Source organism: Perca flavescens, chromosome 13, assembly GCF_004354835.1.
Source record: "Perca flavescens isolate YP-PL-M2 chromosome 13, PFLA_1.0, whole genome shotgun sequence".
Taxonomy (NCBI): domain Eukaryota; kingdom Metazoa; phylum Chordata; class Actinopteri; order Perciformes; family Percidae; genus Perca; species Perca flavescens.
In genome coordinates this window covers 30,586,925-30,605,456 of record NC_041343.1, presented here as the reverse complement: position 1 = coordinate 30,605,456, position 18,532 = coordinate 30,586,925, and the positions used below count along the sequence as shown (strand labels likewise).

At 42.5% G+C, this 18,532-nt stretch overlaps 1 protein-coding gene across 1 annotated transcript in view; it reads right to left on the bottom strand.

The window, feature by feature from the left end:
* LOC114566564 (polypeptide N-acetylgalactosaminyltransferase 10) overlaps positions 1-11,600 on the bottom strand; it is a 101,110-nt gene extending 89,510 nt beyond the window's left edge. The window contains exon 1 of the mRNA XM_028595121.1: positions 11,353-11,600. Coding sequence (XP_028450922.1) covers positions 11,353-11,511 — 159 coding nt within the window. The 5' untranslated portion in view covers positions 11,512-11,600. The remainder of the gene's footprint in view (positions 1-11,352) is intronic.
* Positions 11,601-18,532: the final 6,932 nt, after the last annotated feature.

Here is an 18,532-nt window from a genome sequence, read left to right as displayed (position 1 = left end):
AGAAACGAGGGGGGGGGGGGAAGGAACCTTCAGAGGAGCTTGGAGAGAGTCATTGGTTACCGGATGGATGGTAGTCGTGATCAACAAAATTACGTTTCGAGGATAAAGCCTGACATGCAGCAGTCTTGGCCCCTCACCTTCCACTCTGCGCGTTGCCGTACTCTGTTTGCTTCGGAAGAACGACAAAAAACTATGAGCTAGCAAGTTTTGAAGACAATTTGGCTCATGCAACAAGGCAGGCTTGCTTTGTTATTTCAGGAAATCATTGAAAAGATTTACAAAGAATATGTTACAGCTATTACTATTGTAAGAGCAAATGAGGTTTAACCATGTATCCAGCTAATTTAAATAGCTCACGTTACTGTACTGTGTGAAGAGTTAACTTGATTTAATATTTTATGTGGCGTTTTTCTTTTGCCGGGTGCAAATGTTCCACCAAAACGAAATTCCTCCCCACCGTCACTGCGTCCGGAGCTTGGCACCACCCAAGACGATTGTGATTGAATAAAAGAGAATGTGTTTTATTGTCATTGGACAGCAGCTTTCCTTTCCTCAACTCACCCTCAGTGGTACACAAATAAAATGACAGTAGCCTTATAAAGGCAAAAGACACAGAATAAAAACAATAAATATAGTAAATACAATAATAATAAAAAAAGTCAGATATTGCACATTTGTTAGTGTTCAGTTCTTTTATGGCACATGGGTAAAAACTGTTCAGAAGTCTGGCTGGGTGGGAGGAGTCCTGTGTGATGCTTTTGGCCCGACGCAAACATTGAGCCCTGTAAATGTCTTCTAGGGTGGTTTGGTTTAAAGAATTGCAAACAACCCAGAACCTTGTTTCTCTCCTATCCCAGAATATATCTGGGGTGTAGCCAGACCTTACTCCACAGTGCTGTGGAGATAGAGCTGGCAATGCAAGACTAACCGGATGGCAGCAACCCTTAAAAGTGAATCTGTTCCGTGATTGGTCTGAGCTGATGGGACAGTAAAAGGAATGCTGCCGACTGTTCCAGAACAGTGACTAGATCTCTAATCAATACTCGAGAGACAGTCAGTACTTAATTATTCCTACACGTTATAGGTCAGTAGAGATGTCGTACCTCACGGTTAACTCCAGTCTGCTTAAAATGAGGTTGGACTGATCGAGGATGCCTCGTTCAAGTAAATACTTTACTTTATTCAATACCTATTACCCCTGTTAGGAGGAGTTAGGACATAAGGAAGAGACATGCATGAAGGAACAAGGAGCCACTTTAGGAAAGCAGCACCCATTCTTAAAGTGCAGAGAAACATAATAGCAGCAATCTGCTGCCTTGTGGAAGTACTCTTTAAAGGGCCAGTTCATACAAAGTAATATCTCACTTAAAGTTATAGTGCACCGTAGGGCTGGGTATCGTTCATAAACTTTCAATACCGGGACTTCGATACCGGTTCCTAAATGATAGACGTTAGACAGCCAATCACAATCATTATTAGATCTTGGTAGAAGCATGCTGCGTGGGCGCCTGGGTAGCACACTTGGTGGAGCGCGTGCCCATATGCAGAGGTTTACTCCTCGACGCAGAGGCCGCTGATTCAACTCCAACCTGCGGCCCTTTGCTGCATGTCATTCCCCCTCTTCCTCGCTCTCCCTTTTCATATCTTCAGCTGTCCTATATAAATAAAGGCCTAAAATGCCCCCAAAAAAGTATCTTAAAAAAAGAAGCATGCTGAGTGATTCAATTCCCATATACAAATACCCCTCCTTTTTTTTCTCTCTCCCTTCCTTCTGGTGAGCCTCACCTAATCCACCATACTTAAAGCTTTATATCCACTCCCTCTCATATCTATAACACAGTACCACGACTCACAACATTTCATACTTTAAATCACAAAAACACTCATCATACGCACACCTATCCACACGGACGCGCCTATTCATGCACACACACGCACCTCCCCCACCCCCCATTGTAAACTGTCCCCTGTAGCATTTAGTCAAATACTGTCTTTATATGTTTTATGTTCTTTGTGTTCACAAGCTCTGTTTATGCATGTCAAATAGTCTTTGTATACTGTATGTTACATGTCTCTTACACTCATTTGGGTTATGTATGGTTTGTGGGTTTTTGTGATTATTTTTATGGCAAAACTTAATTAAAAAAAAGAAAAGAAGCATGCTGCGTGCTGATTGGCTCACTGACGCTGATGAGATTGACTCCTTGGGTACTGATATTGGGTATTGAATATCGAGGCATTTTTTGATACTCGATGCTGTAGAGGCAATTCGGACGGTGCCTAAAAAGTGTTGAATTTGGTAAGTGCGCGATATTTTATATGTTATGTTTTATATTAATGAATGTCCATTACATTTAAGCCATTGCCAAATGAGTTGACACAAAGCTTATTAAGTCAATTCAACTATGAGTATATGGGTTGTGGGTCAAAGTGGATTAAGATTCCTAGATGTCTGGATACTTTTTGACACCTGTTCGGCATGACTGGGTGTCGCCTTTACAACCTGCCGTGAATCCAAGCGGTACTTTTTTCTCGAAGGAGCGAGAAATAATCACAAAATCCACCTTCCTCGAAATCAAGTGCTCCAGGGTAAACAGCAGACTGAAACTAGTTGTAAAAAAAGTGCACCCGAATAAACGAGGACGCCGCTGAAGAAAAGCTGTCTCTTCCTCCTCTCTGGTTTAATAAGCCTTTAAAAAAAAATATATGTATGAATGTTGTTCATTAATATTCTATTTTATCTAATACATGGGAAGTGCAGGAATGAGACTGCAGCTCACTGAGTTTGTATTTGGTTTAAGCACTGTGTCGTCTACAAGTGAAGCAGACAGAAACCAACAAGGGGAATGAAATATCCGCTACAAATGTCTCTAACAAGACGTATGTGGGAAAAGGCTGAATGGGATAAGGGTATTGATTTTTATCTACTTCAGTGGAGCCGTAACAGCCCACAGGGAGCACTCAAACACAGAACACAAAACACACATATTGTTCCTTCCCTTTTCCTCATTTGTCCTTTGTTCCAATCACTTTTGGGTATTAAAAGTTTGCGAGAAAAAGAATAAAAAAAACAGGACAGAAAGATGAATGTTTGCAGCCAGTTTTACAGCGGTGTCAAAGAGTTTCTTGTGCATCAATTTTTTGTCATTTTTACTTTTCTTTGTGGTCGTTTTGGGTCTACTTGTAATCATTTTGCATCAAATTTTTTTTTAACTACTTTTATTGTAATTCCTTCACTTAATTAGCAATCCATTACCGTACAAAGCAGTACCATTGTCATGTCCAAAAACAATTTGGGATATGTATGTACATATCTATGTAGTCCACTTAGTGCTGATAATAATACCAAAAAATAAAAAAGTAACCGGGAACCATCACCTTATCGTGGTGGAGAGGTTTGTGTGTCCCTATGAACCTGAGGGCTGTGTTGTCTGGAGCTGTGTGCTCCTGGTAGGGTCTCCCAAGGCAAAGTGGTCTCAGGTGAGGGGCCAGACAAAAAATGGTTCAAAAACCCTATGAAACAACGTAGAAGAGGTGAAGTTACCCTGCCCGGAGGGGCCCCTTGTCTGGAGCCAGGCCCAGATGGCGGGCTTGTCAGCGAGCACCTGGTGGCCGGGTTTGCCACGGAGCCCGGTCGGGCACAGCCCGAAGAAGCAACGTGGCAACCCCCTCTCCATCCCATGGGCCCACCACCTGTGGGAGGAACCGCTGGGGTCGGGTGCGCTGCTGGAGCGCTGCTGGAGCGCTACCGGTTAGATCTGGTGGGGCTTACCTCTACGCACAGTCTCGGTTCTGGAACCGTACTCCTGGATAGGGGTTGGACTCTTTTCTTCTCCGGAGTTGCCCAGGGTGTGAGGCGCCGGGCGGGTGTGGGGATACTCACAAGTCCCCGGCTGAGCGCCGCTGCGTTGGAGTTTACCCCGGTGGACGAGAGGGTGCGCCTGCGGGTTGTGGGGGGGAAAACTCTGACTGTTGTTTGTGCATATGCACCAAACAGGAGTTCGGAGTATTCGGCCTTCTTGGAGACCTTGACTGGAGTCCTGCATGGGGCTCCAGTGGGGGACTCCATTGTTCTGCTGGGGGACTTCAACGCGCGCGTGGGCAATGATGGAGACACCTTGAGAGGCGTGATTGGGAGGAACGGCCTCCCTGATCTAAACCAGATTGGTTGTTTGTTGTTGGACTTCTGTGCTAGTCATGGATTGTCTATAACAAACACCATGTTCGAACATAGGGATGGTCATAAGTGTACCTGTTACCAGAGCACCCTAGGCCAAAGGTCAATGATCGATTTTATAATCGTTTCATCTTATCTGAGGCCGTATGTTTTGGACACTCGGGTGAAGAGAGGGGCGGAGCTGTCAACTGATCACCATCTGGTGGTAAGTTGGGTCAGGGGGTGGGGGAAGACTCTGGACAGACCTGGTAAGCCCAAACGGGTAGTGCGGGTAAATTGGGAACGTCTGGAGGAGGCCCCTGTCCGACAGACTTCCCTGTGGAGGCTGGGGGCATTGAACCCGAGTGGACAATGTTCAAAGTTTCCATTGCTGAAGCTGCAGCGAGGAGCTGTGGTCTTAGGGTCATAGGTGCCTCAAGGGGCGGTAACCCACGAACACCATGGTGGACACCAGTGGTCAGGGAAGCCGTCCGACTGAAGAAGGAGTCTTTCCGGGATATGTTATCCCAGAGAACTCCGGAGGCGGTTGCACGGTACCGAAGGGCCCAAAGGGCCCGAAGGGCTGCAACCTCTGCCGTAAAAGAGGCAAAGCAGCGGGTGTGGTAGAAGTTTGGAGTAGACATGGAGAAGGAATTTCAGTGGCAGACCGGGGTGTGTGCCAATTACAGGGGTATCACACTTCTCAGCCTCCCTGGTAAAGTCTACTCCAAGGTGCTGGAAAGGAGGGTTCGGCCGATAGTTGAACCTCGGGTTGAGGAGGAACAATGCGGATTCCGTCCTGGTCGTGGAACAACGGACCACCTCGGCAAGGATCCTGGGGGGAGCGTGGGAGTATGCCCAACCGGTCTATATGCGTTTTGTGGATCTGGAAAAGGCGTATGACCGGGTCCCGCGGGAGATACTGTGGGAGGTGCTGCAGGAGTATGGGGTGAGGGGGTCTCTTCTCAGGGCCATCCAATCTCTGTACGACCAAAGTGAGAGCTGTGTCCGGGTTCTCGGCAGTAAGTTGGATTTGTTTCAGGTGAGGGTTGGCCTCCGCCAGGGCTGCGCTTTGTCACCAATCCTGTTTGTAACATTTATGGACAGGATACCGAGGCATAGTCAGGGTGGGGAGGGGTTGCGGTTCGGTGGGCTGGGAATCTCATCGCTGCTCTTTGCAGATGATGTGGTCCTGATGGCATCATCGGCCTGCAACCTTCAGCACTCACTGGATCGGTTTGCAGCAGAGAGTGAAGCGGTTGGGATGAGGATCAGCACCTCTAAATCTGAGGCCATGGTTCTCAGCAGGAAACCGATGGAGTGCCTACTCCAGGTAGGGAATAAGTCCTTACCCCAAGGGAAGGAGTTCAAGTACATTGGGGTTTTGTTTGCGAGTGAGGGGACAATAGAGCGGGAGAATGGTCGGAGAATCGGCGCAGCGGGTGCGGTATTACATTCAATTTATTGCACCGTTGTGACGAAAAGAGAGCTGAGTCAGAAGGCAAAGCTCTCAATCTACCGGTCAGTTTTCGTTCCTACCCTCACCTATGGTCATGAAGGCTGGGTCATGACCGAAAGAACGAGATCCAGGGTACAAGCGGCCGAAATGGGTTTCCTCAGGAGGGTGGCTGGCATCTCCCTTAGAGATAGGGTGAGAAGCTCAGTCATCCGTGAGGAGCTCGGAGTAGAGCCGCTGCTCCTTCGCGTATATATATATATAATTTTTGTGTTTTGGAGACGTGGGTTCGGTTCCCACTGCCATACGTCAACCAATGTGGCGTGCAACCTCTGATATATAGCAATTGTATGTCACTTTGGATAAAAGCGTCTGCTAAATGACATGTAATGTAATAATTTTGCATCTTTTTGTGGCATTTTGGGTCTATTTTTAGTCATTTTGCATCTCCCTGTAGTACATCTTGTTTAATTTAGAGGCTAAAATCAGACAAATGTTAGCGCTGCCTGATGTGAGACTGGTTTTCCTGCTTTTGACCTAATGCATGCTAGAGCAGCACGTTACACTGAAATAATGGCACATTAACGTCATGCGGGAGTCAAACATACAAGTCCTATGACAATGCCAATATATAGACATTTGGTAACACTTTACTTGATGGTATCTACATAAGAGTGACATGACACTGTCATGACAGTCATGACACATGAACCCTAACCCTAACCATAACTTGTCATGACAAAAACTAAATGACACTTACTAAAAGAAGCATTATGTCATAAACGTTTATGACTTGTTTATAATGTTTATGACACATTCAGGACAGTGTAATGTCACTCTTATGTAGATACCTTCAAGTAAAGTGTAACCGAAGTTTTCAACTTAGCACTGAAAAATACAAATGTGCCTAAAAAAAGGCAAGCATCAAACAAATTGTATCAAGTGTGATGTATCAAGGCTCTGAACTACTAAAACTACCATACTAGCTCACAAAACTTCTCTGTCACTCAGTGACATTATTAGATCTGCTTTGCTGACTGGCTTTTACATCATGTCCCACGAGCTTGCTCTCAACTTGGAACAACTGCTTTTAGTTTTAGTGCCAATGACTCCTGGAACAAATTACAGCACTTTGTTAAACTCGTGCCTCTTGGATGATTTAGAAATCTGATTTTAAACCTGCAAAGTTCTACTAGTGTCTGCTTTACATTGTTGTACTTTCTTTTGCATCCTTATTATCCTAATTTATTTATGAAATAATTTTCCATTTCAGAATGTTTTAATGTCTTTCTATATTTGTGTTGTTGTTTGTAATCTGACTCGATGACATTGAAAATGAGGGTTGAAAAAGGTTGAATGAATGAAAGATTGAGCTTGTTTTACTCACCAGCCTACTTTTGCAGCCATCGTACTGTACATGACACAAAGAAGTCAAATTTGCCCAGAGGCAACGCAGCCATGTGTGACTCATTCTCATGAACTGGTTCTCATGATATTGTACAAGAACTTATGCACAACAATTCTTATGAAATCCTATGAAAATACTGGTCTTCGCAGTTATATTTAGCCGAGAAAAGGTGACTGTGAGCCGGGTACAGAGCTCCGTGAGGGGACAGTCGCTTCAGCGGCCGTTGCAGTTGAGTTTCAACCGAGGAAAGGTGAGCATCATGCTGCGATGACAGTTACATTTAGGCACCGAAACAACTAGTTATGATTAGAAAAAAGATCATGGTTTGGGTTAACCCTCGTGTTGTCCTCGGGTCAAATTTGACCCGTTTTCAAAAGGTTTCTATATCAGAAATATGGGGTTTCTTTCAACCCAATTGTGAAAGAAAATAACATGATGGTTCTGTACAAACACTCTTCACTAGTAAAATAAAGGATCAGTTCACTACTTTCATTGAATTTGGGTGTTTTATTCAACTTTATAGCAATTGGAGAAAGAAAATGATAAAAGAAGGTTGAAAAAAGTGACAAAAACATCGGGAAAAGTGACAAAAACATCGGGAAAAGTGACAAAAGTGTTGAAAAAGACAACCAAAACGATGAAAAACTAAAAGTTGCATGGTCAACGGGAAGACAACACAAGGGTTAAAACATCAGTTCCCTTAAGTAGTACTCCTGGGACAAGAACACCCCTGTCCTGGATGAAAGTCATAGTTGTAGTTTTTCCTGATTTATTTTGTAGTCTGTTTTTATTTTGTGAAATTATTCCCTGTTTCCTTCTTTACTATCTCTTCTGTTTTCTGTTTGCGTTTTCATCCTTGTGTATGTTTTATGCTTCAGTTTCCTGTTTTATTTTGTAGTGTCTGTTTCTCCTGTGTCATGTCTTGTTTGACTTCCTGCCTTGTGTGTTTTCCCGCCTTTGTGACTGTCTGCCCCACCCTGATATGTTTCACGTTTTCCTGAGCCCTCCTGTCACCTGTCCCTTGTTTCACCCTCGTTACCTTGTGTATTTAGTCTCTGTGTTGGCTTTGTCTACAGTTGTCAGATCATTGTCTGTGTGTGTGTTTCTATCCTGTTTGTCTCGGTATTCCAGTTTATTGTTATTCCTGGTCATTTGGCTTCTTCAACTTTTTTTTTGGAACTATTTTTGCCTGCTTACTTCAGGACGCTTTTTGTTGTAAATCCTTTTTATTTATTAAATCTTCAAACTCAACCCTGCCCGGTCATCTCTGCAATTTTTGGTTCTGCCATTTCTCTACATCCTGACAAAAGTGCTGTGTTTTATGACCCAAAACATCCATCCTGACTTCCTCCCTTCTCTGTCCTATACAGCAGCAGCCAATGTGTTATGGACAGCAATAAATACGTGGAATACACATAGTACGAATTACAGTGCTTTATGTTTCGTAGCTATGTGTACGAATGGTTCACGAGAACAGAGACCTGGGTGACAAGACTGTTTTTTAAACAGGTCCTCTGAAAACCAATTATGACACTTTCTCGGACACAGTTCTCGGAATAAAAACGACCAAACGCATTCTTGTAATCGGAATATATTTGTCAGATCTGATGCCCCCTAGTGGCAGGACAAGATCTTTTGTCACCGCGTTCCAAAATCGTCACAAATCCCTCCTATAAAAACAGTTCAGACACAAGCTTTCATCCCAAGCAATTTACAATGTGCTTCTTATTCGCCCATTCAGACACCGGGGACAGTGAGCCACCACATGAAAAACACTGTTCCCAAACAACTCCGAAATGAAGATGTATTCTATAATTAGTCTTTATGATGTTGAAATCAGGAGGGATAATAAAGGCAATCTGTGCTAAATGTCCTCTCAGGATGATATCAAATGAAATTTGTTCCACATCGAAAAACACCCCCAGAGTAAGTTTAAAACAAAATAACTAAACATAAACCTTTTACAATTTATAACACCACAGCGCAAAGACATTCTCAGGGATAAATGACTGAGGACTCTATTTTATATAAATCAATTGAAAGGGTAAAACAAACCAAACGCATTATTGATTTTCACATCGACAGTGAGGACCAATTTTTTTTCACAAACCCATTTCAAAAGAAAAGAGGAGAACAGTAAACGGTAACACTTTCTAACAAGGGCATAGGTATTATTTCAACATTCGGGGGGGGGCACATTGTAACTGGGGGGAAATGGGGGATCCTCCCTGGAAAATTGTACACGTCAAACACTTCATTTCCTGCATTCTGGTGAATTATTATGCAAAAATGTGTGCCTTTCCAGCATTCATTCATGGTGCAATGTCTTTAATAAGTATTATTTATTATAATTATTCTCTTGTATAGTTACACTTTCTGCATATTCAAAACTTCACACGTGAAGAGACAAGAAAAGAGATGTGCTGCAAAGTTTAGATGGTACGGTCCACTGTAGGGGTGTCTGAAATCGTTGGGAAACATATTTACAGGTAAGAAGGATATATCCATATTTTGAGCTGCCTGAGTGGTTATTTTTTAGCTTTTTTGTGGTTGTCTTATACATTTAAATGTGGGGGACAGATCTACCTCTTCTAAATATTGGTTACCCAACAAACTTGTTCCATCACACTTACTTGTTTCCCATGGCAACAGCTACAGACGGTGATGTTGAAGGGCAGTGAGATCTATTAGACACATGATCACTAAATGAGACCTTCAACAGTTGCTTATCACAAAGGGGGGGAAAAAAATGAAAAATGCCATTGCTAAAATGCTCCGAAAGCAAATCACCATGTTTGGAGCAGAGATAATTTACAACTAACAATTTACAGCACAACTGACTTTACAGGAGGAGAGCGCCTAACCTCTCTGCCTCTGTAAATGTCTTTAAGGGGCTCCGGGAAATCTAAAAAAAAATGATTCAGCCCAGAATGACATCACAGGACAACCAATAAAACCTCAAAATGTGTCCACACAAGTGTGTAACTTTTGGTTCAACATTCAACACTTCATTTCCTGAATTTTTCTGCAACAATTGTTTGCCTTTTCTGCGTCAAGCTATGATGCAAATGTCTTTATTTATATAAAGGAAATTATAATATAATAAATTATTGGGAGGTTGTATCCCCCATCCCCCCCCTGTAAGTCTCGGCGCTCTCCATGGTGCTGAACCCGAGCAGCGCTGGAAGTGCCCAGGCGCTCTCTATGGTCCTGACTCTGCACCGTCAACGTAGCTACAGTCGGCGACATTCTCTGTCTTTCTGAACGGATTTCTGTTCTGATTTTAGGCGGCACGGTATCTCCACTTTTGAGCAAAATTGAAATTTTGGGCATAACAAACACTTAATTTCCTGAATTTTTCACAGGACAACCAATAAAACCTCAAAATGTGTCCACACAAGTGTGTAACTTTTGGTTCAACATTCAACACTTCATTTCCTGAATTTTTCTGCAACAATTGTTTGCTTTTCTGCATCAAGCTATGATGCAAATGTCTTTATTTATATAAAGGAAATTATAATAAGGTTTTTGGGGGTTGCGCTGGACAGTTTTAATTATTGGGGGGTTGTATCCCCCATCCCCCCCCTGTAAATTACGCCTATGACTGGATGATTGGACATGTTCCAAGCTTTATCACAGCAGTTTTATACCGCAGTTTTACAGAACAAAGAAGCCCCTTTCCCCCCCGGTTCAACCTAAAGTCCCGGCGCTCTCCATGGTGCTGAACCCGAGCAGCGCTGGAAGTGCCCAGGCGCTCTCTATGGTCCTGACTCTGCACCGTCAACGTAGCTACAGTCGGCGACATTCTCTGTCTTTCTGAACGGATTTCTTTTCTGATTTTAGGCGGCACGGTACGGTGGCTCAGTGGTTAGCACTTCTGCCCCCCACAGCAAGTTGGCACGGCAGAGTTCGATTCCACCAGTCCGGGCAGGGGGCCTTTACCAGTGGAGTTTGCATGTTCTCACTGTCTTTTGTGTGGGTTTCCCTCCGGAGTGCTCCGGTTTTCTCACACCATAAAGACATTGCATTGTAGGTAAATTAGGACTACCGTTGACAAATTAGCCGTCTTGCTAACACAAGCGCGTTTACAGAGATGTCAATTAGCGTGCATTGTCCTAATACAATAAATACATCTTAAATGACTGTCACTTCTCAAGTCGCACGCATTTGTTCCACATAGTCCTTCGCAGAGCAGTTTTTTTGAATTGAGTAGAAAACGAGGAGACAAGTAGACAAGTAAAGAAACAAACAAAAAAAAACACTCAAAAGCTCCGTGAAGATAGCAGAGAAAACACTCCGTGAGGTGTGTATTATAACCAAGCTTTTCCTGACCTGTATCCGGAGGATGCCGCCCGGACCGTCCACTGTGTCGGGCGAGCTGTCGAACACTCGGTCCCGGTACAAAGACCACAGCCCGACGTTGGGGAGGAAAAGAAGAGCCGCTATGAGCAGCCCGGCGAACTGCAGCAGCCTCTTCTCCTTCCGCCTCATCTCTCCGGGAGAAAGCGTGTGAAGCAGCGGCGGTGGAAACTAGCGAAACCCCCGACTTCCAGGCTCTTCCGAGCGGAGACAACTTTCACTGTGACTGACTGGCGGGGGGGACTGCTTTCAAGCTAGCTGAAATACCCCCCAACGGACGCCACGTCCGGTCGTGACTTTCACAATAAAAGCCCTCACACTCACAAGTTGCTCTGACTTTTCTTTTTTTCTGATTAACAAGTTTTATTTTTAACAACATACAAAATATACAACTCGCGACATGAACAACCCCCCCCTCCCGCCTCTTCGTCATCAGCACCCACCCAGACCATTGAACAAAATAGTAACAATATAGTCAATAGACCATTGCTCTGACTTTTCTAAATCAGAATCAGTTTTATTGGCTAAGTATACTTACATACACAAGGAATTTGACTTTGGTCTCAATACATTCAACAAATAGACATGTGGTAGTAAACATTCAGTAGACAGATAGAATATAGACACATACTGTACAATACAGACAACAATATACATATAGACAATATCAACGTAATATACAAAAATAAAAATATACAGATAAGACATAATATCAAGAGAAGTACACATTGAGTAAAGTGCAAAAGGTAATAGTGCAAAGATGCATAGTGGAATGATAAGTATTAAATGTGTAGAGAAGTGGGTGAGTGGCCAAAGTGGGGATGACCCCACTTATCCGCAGTTCAGTAGAGTGATGGTGGTGGGAAAGAAGCTGTTCTTATGTCTGGCTGTTTTTTTGCGCAGGGATCTGTAGCGCCTGCCAGAGGGGAGGAGGTTAAAGAGAGTGTGTGCAATTCAAAAACCTAAACAGGCAAAATCATTATCAATCAATCAATGAACATTGATTTATACAGCACTTTAAAGCAACCAGCAGGTATCCAAAGTGCTTTGCATCAAGGACAAGAATTTCAAAATCAGAAAAGGTTACATAAAAACAGGTGCAGGAGAGGGAAAATATCACACCGCTACTATGTATTCAAAGCCACTTTAAATAAATACGTTTTGAGTTTTTATGTTCCCTGTAAAACGGCGTCTGTGGTACATTGTAAAACACCAGGAGAGAAATGTGTCATTTTTTTAAAAGTCTGCCAATTCCAATTCCACAATTTAAGAGTCATTAACAATTCAGAACATGCTTTTCCAAATGACATATACAAGTGCATATACAATGTCCAACATTTAGTTTTTCTTTCTTTGCATTCATAATATCACATTATAGTTAATTCCACATTTTGAAATTAAATTTTGTATTTTGTCGCATGAATGCAAAGCAAATAATCTTGGTGTTTTCACAGTCCACCAGTGTTCATTCGGGTTATAAGAAGCAGGTGGTCAAATGAAACGTAAAACAAAAGAAGAAATCCTTAAATATAAGATCAAAGATACAAACAAATGCATGGGGTTCTGGCAAAAAAAAAAAACTAATTCTTAAGGACTGGAAAACATCAAATCCACCATGTTTCAGAATCTGGCTACATGAACTTGTTTCAGTGACCCACCTGGAGAAACTGCCGACTAATTGACAACACTGATTGAAAACATCAGCGTGAATGGGAAGAATCCCGGGGCCCCTTTTTTGCAATATCTGGACCCAATTTGATTTTACTTTTATTTATGCATGTACCTATACACAGATTTTGTCTATGCTGGTCTTTGTTGCTTATTGTATGCATTCTAGTGGACATCTTTAGGTTTTGGTTTGAGATGAAATGGGCAAACTTGTACCCCCGTGTGAGTGTGTGTTTTTGTGTGTGTGCGTGCGTGCAAATGCACGTGTGTATGTGAGTATTGTGAGTATGCTTGTTTGTTTTGTCTGTATTGATTTTGTGTTGATTTTTATATATTTTTTCCAAACGTCAATAAAAACAATCTTTCCAAAAAAAGACACAAATCAATGCATGTCAATACTCAGTGTGCACAGCTAATAGCTACCTTAGTTTGAGGATACATTACTCACCACAACCACTGTAAATCATGTCATGTAGACTTCTGGACGTCATATATGTACAACTACATAATGAAAGAACACACAACACAGCCAGCAGCTTGTGAGCATGGCTACGACCAAAATGTCGGATTGAACCCAAAACTATGGCTTGATGCTGTGACAGACAATACCCCCAAATTATACAGTGCAAACACACTTCTGTGCATAATCATGTGAGTAATTAGGCTGTGGGAAGTCTTTTTATCTTACAATTTGGAAAGGTTGATACAATTATTTCGGTTTCTGCACAGCTCCCATCCTATTTCAACTGTGGCACTCCTCTGAAGGCAGAACTGCGATTTTTTTTTATACTTATTGTATCTAAATTTCATCTCAGCCCTTCTAAAAAGTATAACTGTGACTTATAAAGTCTCAGGTTTAGTTATATCATAGTGTTAATAGTGTAAAAAAAAATGTTTGTAGCTAGCTCATCGATTATCAGATAATGAAATTACTGATTTAGCAGGGGGGTGTTAACACTAACAAAGCACTGTATCCGTGTCACATTCTTATTAGGGGCCGAGCCCCCCTAAAAGGCTGATCCTAGATTCACCCCTGCTGCAGACATATTTCCTGTTCCCCCTCTCTTCCAAATAACGCAATCAATGCTTTTGTTTTGAAGGTTGAATCACTTAACTTCCTGTCGTTTTCTGAATCTCTCTATCAAGCTTGATGCAGGTCATTATTTTGAAAGAAGACTTGTGTTTGACAATCTCTGTTCTCTGAATTTAGTGTTTGCTTAACCTGAAAAACTGTCACTTATGTCCCGCTGTGTTAGCATCTATATATACCAGTTAGCTAAAGGTAGGACTAAGAAAACAAAGCCTGTAAGTAAATATTCAGGCTCTAGACTCATACAAAATATGGCTGATCGACATCATTTGGCAACAAAAAGGAAGAATGATCTGTGAATATGAATTGTCATCGCAGCAGCTCAGGAGGCAAACACTGTCTTTACATTTGAGAGTCAGCTTAAACCTCTCCTCTTTGTTAAAGCTTACAGTTAGGGCTGACTCAGGTTTGCCTGTTTCTTCTTCTTCTTGTAGGATTCCGGCAGTGTAGACGCTGCTAAGCGTATACTTCCTTTACGTACAGTCCTGTATCATGCAGGAATTAGGCTATAGCCACGACGTTCCACATCTGGGATTGCTCCGGTGCCACCTGAAATTCCGCCGGATTTCATTCTTCTCGGCTGAATGTCCGTTACCTTCAACGTTCTTTGTGTTGGCGTTCTAACCTCCGGTGGATTTGTGAGGACTATGGTTAACTGCTCCTCAGATCTCCGCAGGGTAAATCCAGACAGCTAGCTAGACTATCTGTCCAATCTGAGTTTTCTGTTGCAAGACTAAAACAACTTTTAAACTTACACATGTTCCATGCTCCATAAGGTGCTTAGGGCTGCCCAAGACGATTGTGATTGCTTTAAAGAAATGCCAATAAACCAGAGCACGTTTTTCTCCCATCCAGGAATGCTGTGTGGACTAACCAGACCCTCCTCCGCAGCGCTGATCTGACAATGCGGCTCAATGGTGTTTTAAGCCCCCAACGTCCACTTCAAGGCAACACTGCGACCATCGACTTCAAGGCACCTAACCCTAACCCTAACCCTAACCCTAACCGCTGCCTAATCCTAGTGCCTTCCAGGCACATTGAATTTCATCAGAAATTGAAAAACTGCCTTAGATATCAGTTGATGTTTCTCACTGTGTTACTGTTTATCGTGCTGCTTTCCAGTGTGTGTCACTGTCTGTATCCCACCTTCTCGTTATACATGTGTTCACTCCTTTCCTTTTTGTGTCTCATTAGAAAGCCGAAACGCATCTGAACACTCTCTCAGATAACTGTTCACACTTCCATGCAGGCTAGATCATTTTTGTTGAATTTTTCTCGACCCCCCCCACTGCCTCCTTTTTCTTATGCAATTACTCTCAAGGCTACACTTGCAGACGGAGACATTGAATACAATTACTGCAATTAAGTGCATTGTCACTGCGCTCCACTCTTCTTACATAATTAACACCAGCCATGCTTGACTCTAGACCCTGAATCCGAGCTTTTGCTAAATGTTATTCCAGCTGAATGCTGCGCAGATAGAGCAAAGTGGGTGCTCGGCAGAGAAAATGTTTCTTTTTCACCAAATAACATCATCATCGACTTCAACACCTGCACGTGTCTGCCCAGCTGCAGTGCCCTTGAGCAACACAGCGCTCATGGTCTCAGTGGGCCAGTGCCCTACTACCAGTACAGTATATATATTCTCCCACATGCACCAATAACTGAATCAAAATCTAAACACCTGCATAATAATAACACCTTTATTTATAAAGAGCTTTTGAAAAACAAGTAACAAGGGGCTTTACATTAATTTTTAAAGACAACGGGCGAATTGCAAATTGCTAAGAAAAAATAAGACAAACAAACAAATAGTAACATTAATGGAATGCCTAAAAAGTGAGTTTTAAAAAGAGACTTAAGCCTTGTTGTTTCCCGTCAACCTTATACTTGTAGTCCTTCCGGGTCAAAATTGCTTTTTCCGACGTTTTTTGTAGCTTTTTAAAAACATTTGTCACTTTTTTTCCAATGCTTTTTTTTTTTAATTTACAGTCAATAAACCTAATGACATATCTCATTTTGAGGGACTACTAGTTAAGATCAGAGGATGCTGACTGTATCACAGACTGGTGTATGTTAAAGTTTAGTCAGGATACTGTTTTGAAACCATTTCAAAAATATTTTCAAATGCAAAAAAAAAAATTTAATAAAACACCCAACATTCAGTGAAAGAAATCATTCATTTGATAAAATTTTCAAACAACGTACATCCATGCATCCATGTTACTTTTGGGCAATTTAGTGTTACGATTAGGGAAATGGTAGATCCAAAAATGCAGACACAACAGGGCAGTGGTGAGTTGGAGGATTTAATAAAACAAAAAGGAGGCAAAAATGGTACCAAAAACCATTGAGGAACCAAAAAGACCGGGCATCCAAAAATAAACTGGCACACCAAGACAAAGGGGTTAAACTTACACACACAATGATCTGACTACAGACAAAGACAACACAGAGACTAAATACACAAGGTAACAAGGGTGAAACAAGGGACAGGTGACACGAGGGCTCAGGAACAGGTGGAACACATCAGGGCGGGTCAGACAATCATAAAGGCGGGAAAACCCAAGGAAGGAAGTTAAACAAGACATGACATTGGAGTAAAACAGACTACAAAATAAAACAGGAAACTGAAGAATAAAACATACACAAGGATGAAAACGCAACAGAGAACACAAGAGACAGTAAACAAGGAAACAGGGAATAATTTAACACAATAAAACCGGTAAAATTATAACAGAAAATCACAACATTTAGTTGAAAGAAGCCTATATTTCTGAAATTTGACCGAAGGCCAACACAAGGGTTAAAAGAAGACAGTGTGCTGGCTTCCCTGATCTCGTCCGGCAGGTCGTTCCACAAGTGAGGGGCTGTAAAAGAAAAAAAAAAGAATTCTCTTGTAAACCAGCAACACAAGTGCACTACCACCACCTACACGACTACAGTGTGTCCTTCATCATTCATCATAGACAGACATATTTCCAGACAAATCTTGCAATTTATATTAAAAAAAACCCGCTATTTATTACTTCATAATTCTAAATGTACTGACATGAGGCCACATTCTGCTTCATGATGACTCATGCACAAGTGTGTAATGTATTTGCTTAATAAGCATAATTTTGCCGCCTTAAAATAGAGCCTTTCATTCACTCGTGGGCAAACTATCACTCACACATGCACACAAATTATAATGTACCTTACAAAATGTGCTATCATATTTATTTTTTCATATGTCAGTATTTCATTGTGTTCCTCTAACGAGTCTGTTTATTTGACCTGTGTGAGCAGAGTTTTTTATTTCAGACAGAATTATGCTTCAGTAATTGCTTATCAGGGGAGTCACGGCACGGCCGCTTTGGAATGGGCTCCGCTTAATGGCTTTCAAACGCAGAAGAGTCAATCAGGAATCTGCCATCAGAGGATATTAATACTGCCAATTGCTCTGCTTTGATGCTCTCCAAATTACCTAGAATTTTCTTTTCTTCCCCAACCTCTTTTAAATCCACAATGAGCCCGCGACACGAGCAGGAGGGGCTGTAAAGCGTAAATCTCCGCCACATTCAGAGGTTGCAGGGTTCATGCATAATTCATGCGAGGAAGACGCCGAACAGATTGAATTGTCACAACTCAGGCTGGTACAGACGGAGAAAATGAGAGAGGAATGAGCTGTTCTCTCTCTCTCTCTCTCTCTCTCTCTCTCTCTCTCTCTCTCTCTCTCTCTCTCTCTCTCTCTCTGAGTGTCCAGATCAGGAACAGAAAGAGCAGGATTAGCAGAGTGAGAGACTCCCAACACATCCGGGGTTCAAGTCCACTCTGTTAAACAATGATGCTAATCTTCAGTCGACCCCACACTCTCTCACACACTTTCTACTCTGTATGTGCGAGCCTGTCAGATACAAGGGTTAGAAGGGATTAGGGAGATGCTTGACTGGTTTAGAAATGAGGATTTGTTCGTCTCGAGTGTTAGGTTACAGGGAAGTGGCAACTCGTCTGCCACTTGAAACAATAGTGAGTCACGGGCCAGTTTGAGGTCAAGAAGAGGAGGTCAGCATTAACGCTGTCAGTGACAGCTGTGGAGTGAGTGAAAAAAAGTTTACAAATGCCAATTGAACTATGAACTGAGCGATGAACTGAGCGATCAAAACCAAATTATATTTTGGGCAACGCGTTTTCATGACCGGGTTTGTATGACACCGCCGACACGACCGCCATCCGATCATGGTACAGCTGCAGTCTATATCGACAATGTTCCACTCCCGGGATTGTTCAGGTGCCACCGGAAATTCAGCTGGATGTTCCTCATTTTCGGCCGGATGTCCGTCCCCTTCCTCTTTCTTTGTGTTGGCGTTCTAACCTCCGGTGGATTTGTGAGGACTATGGTTAACTGCTCCT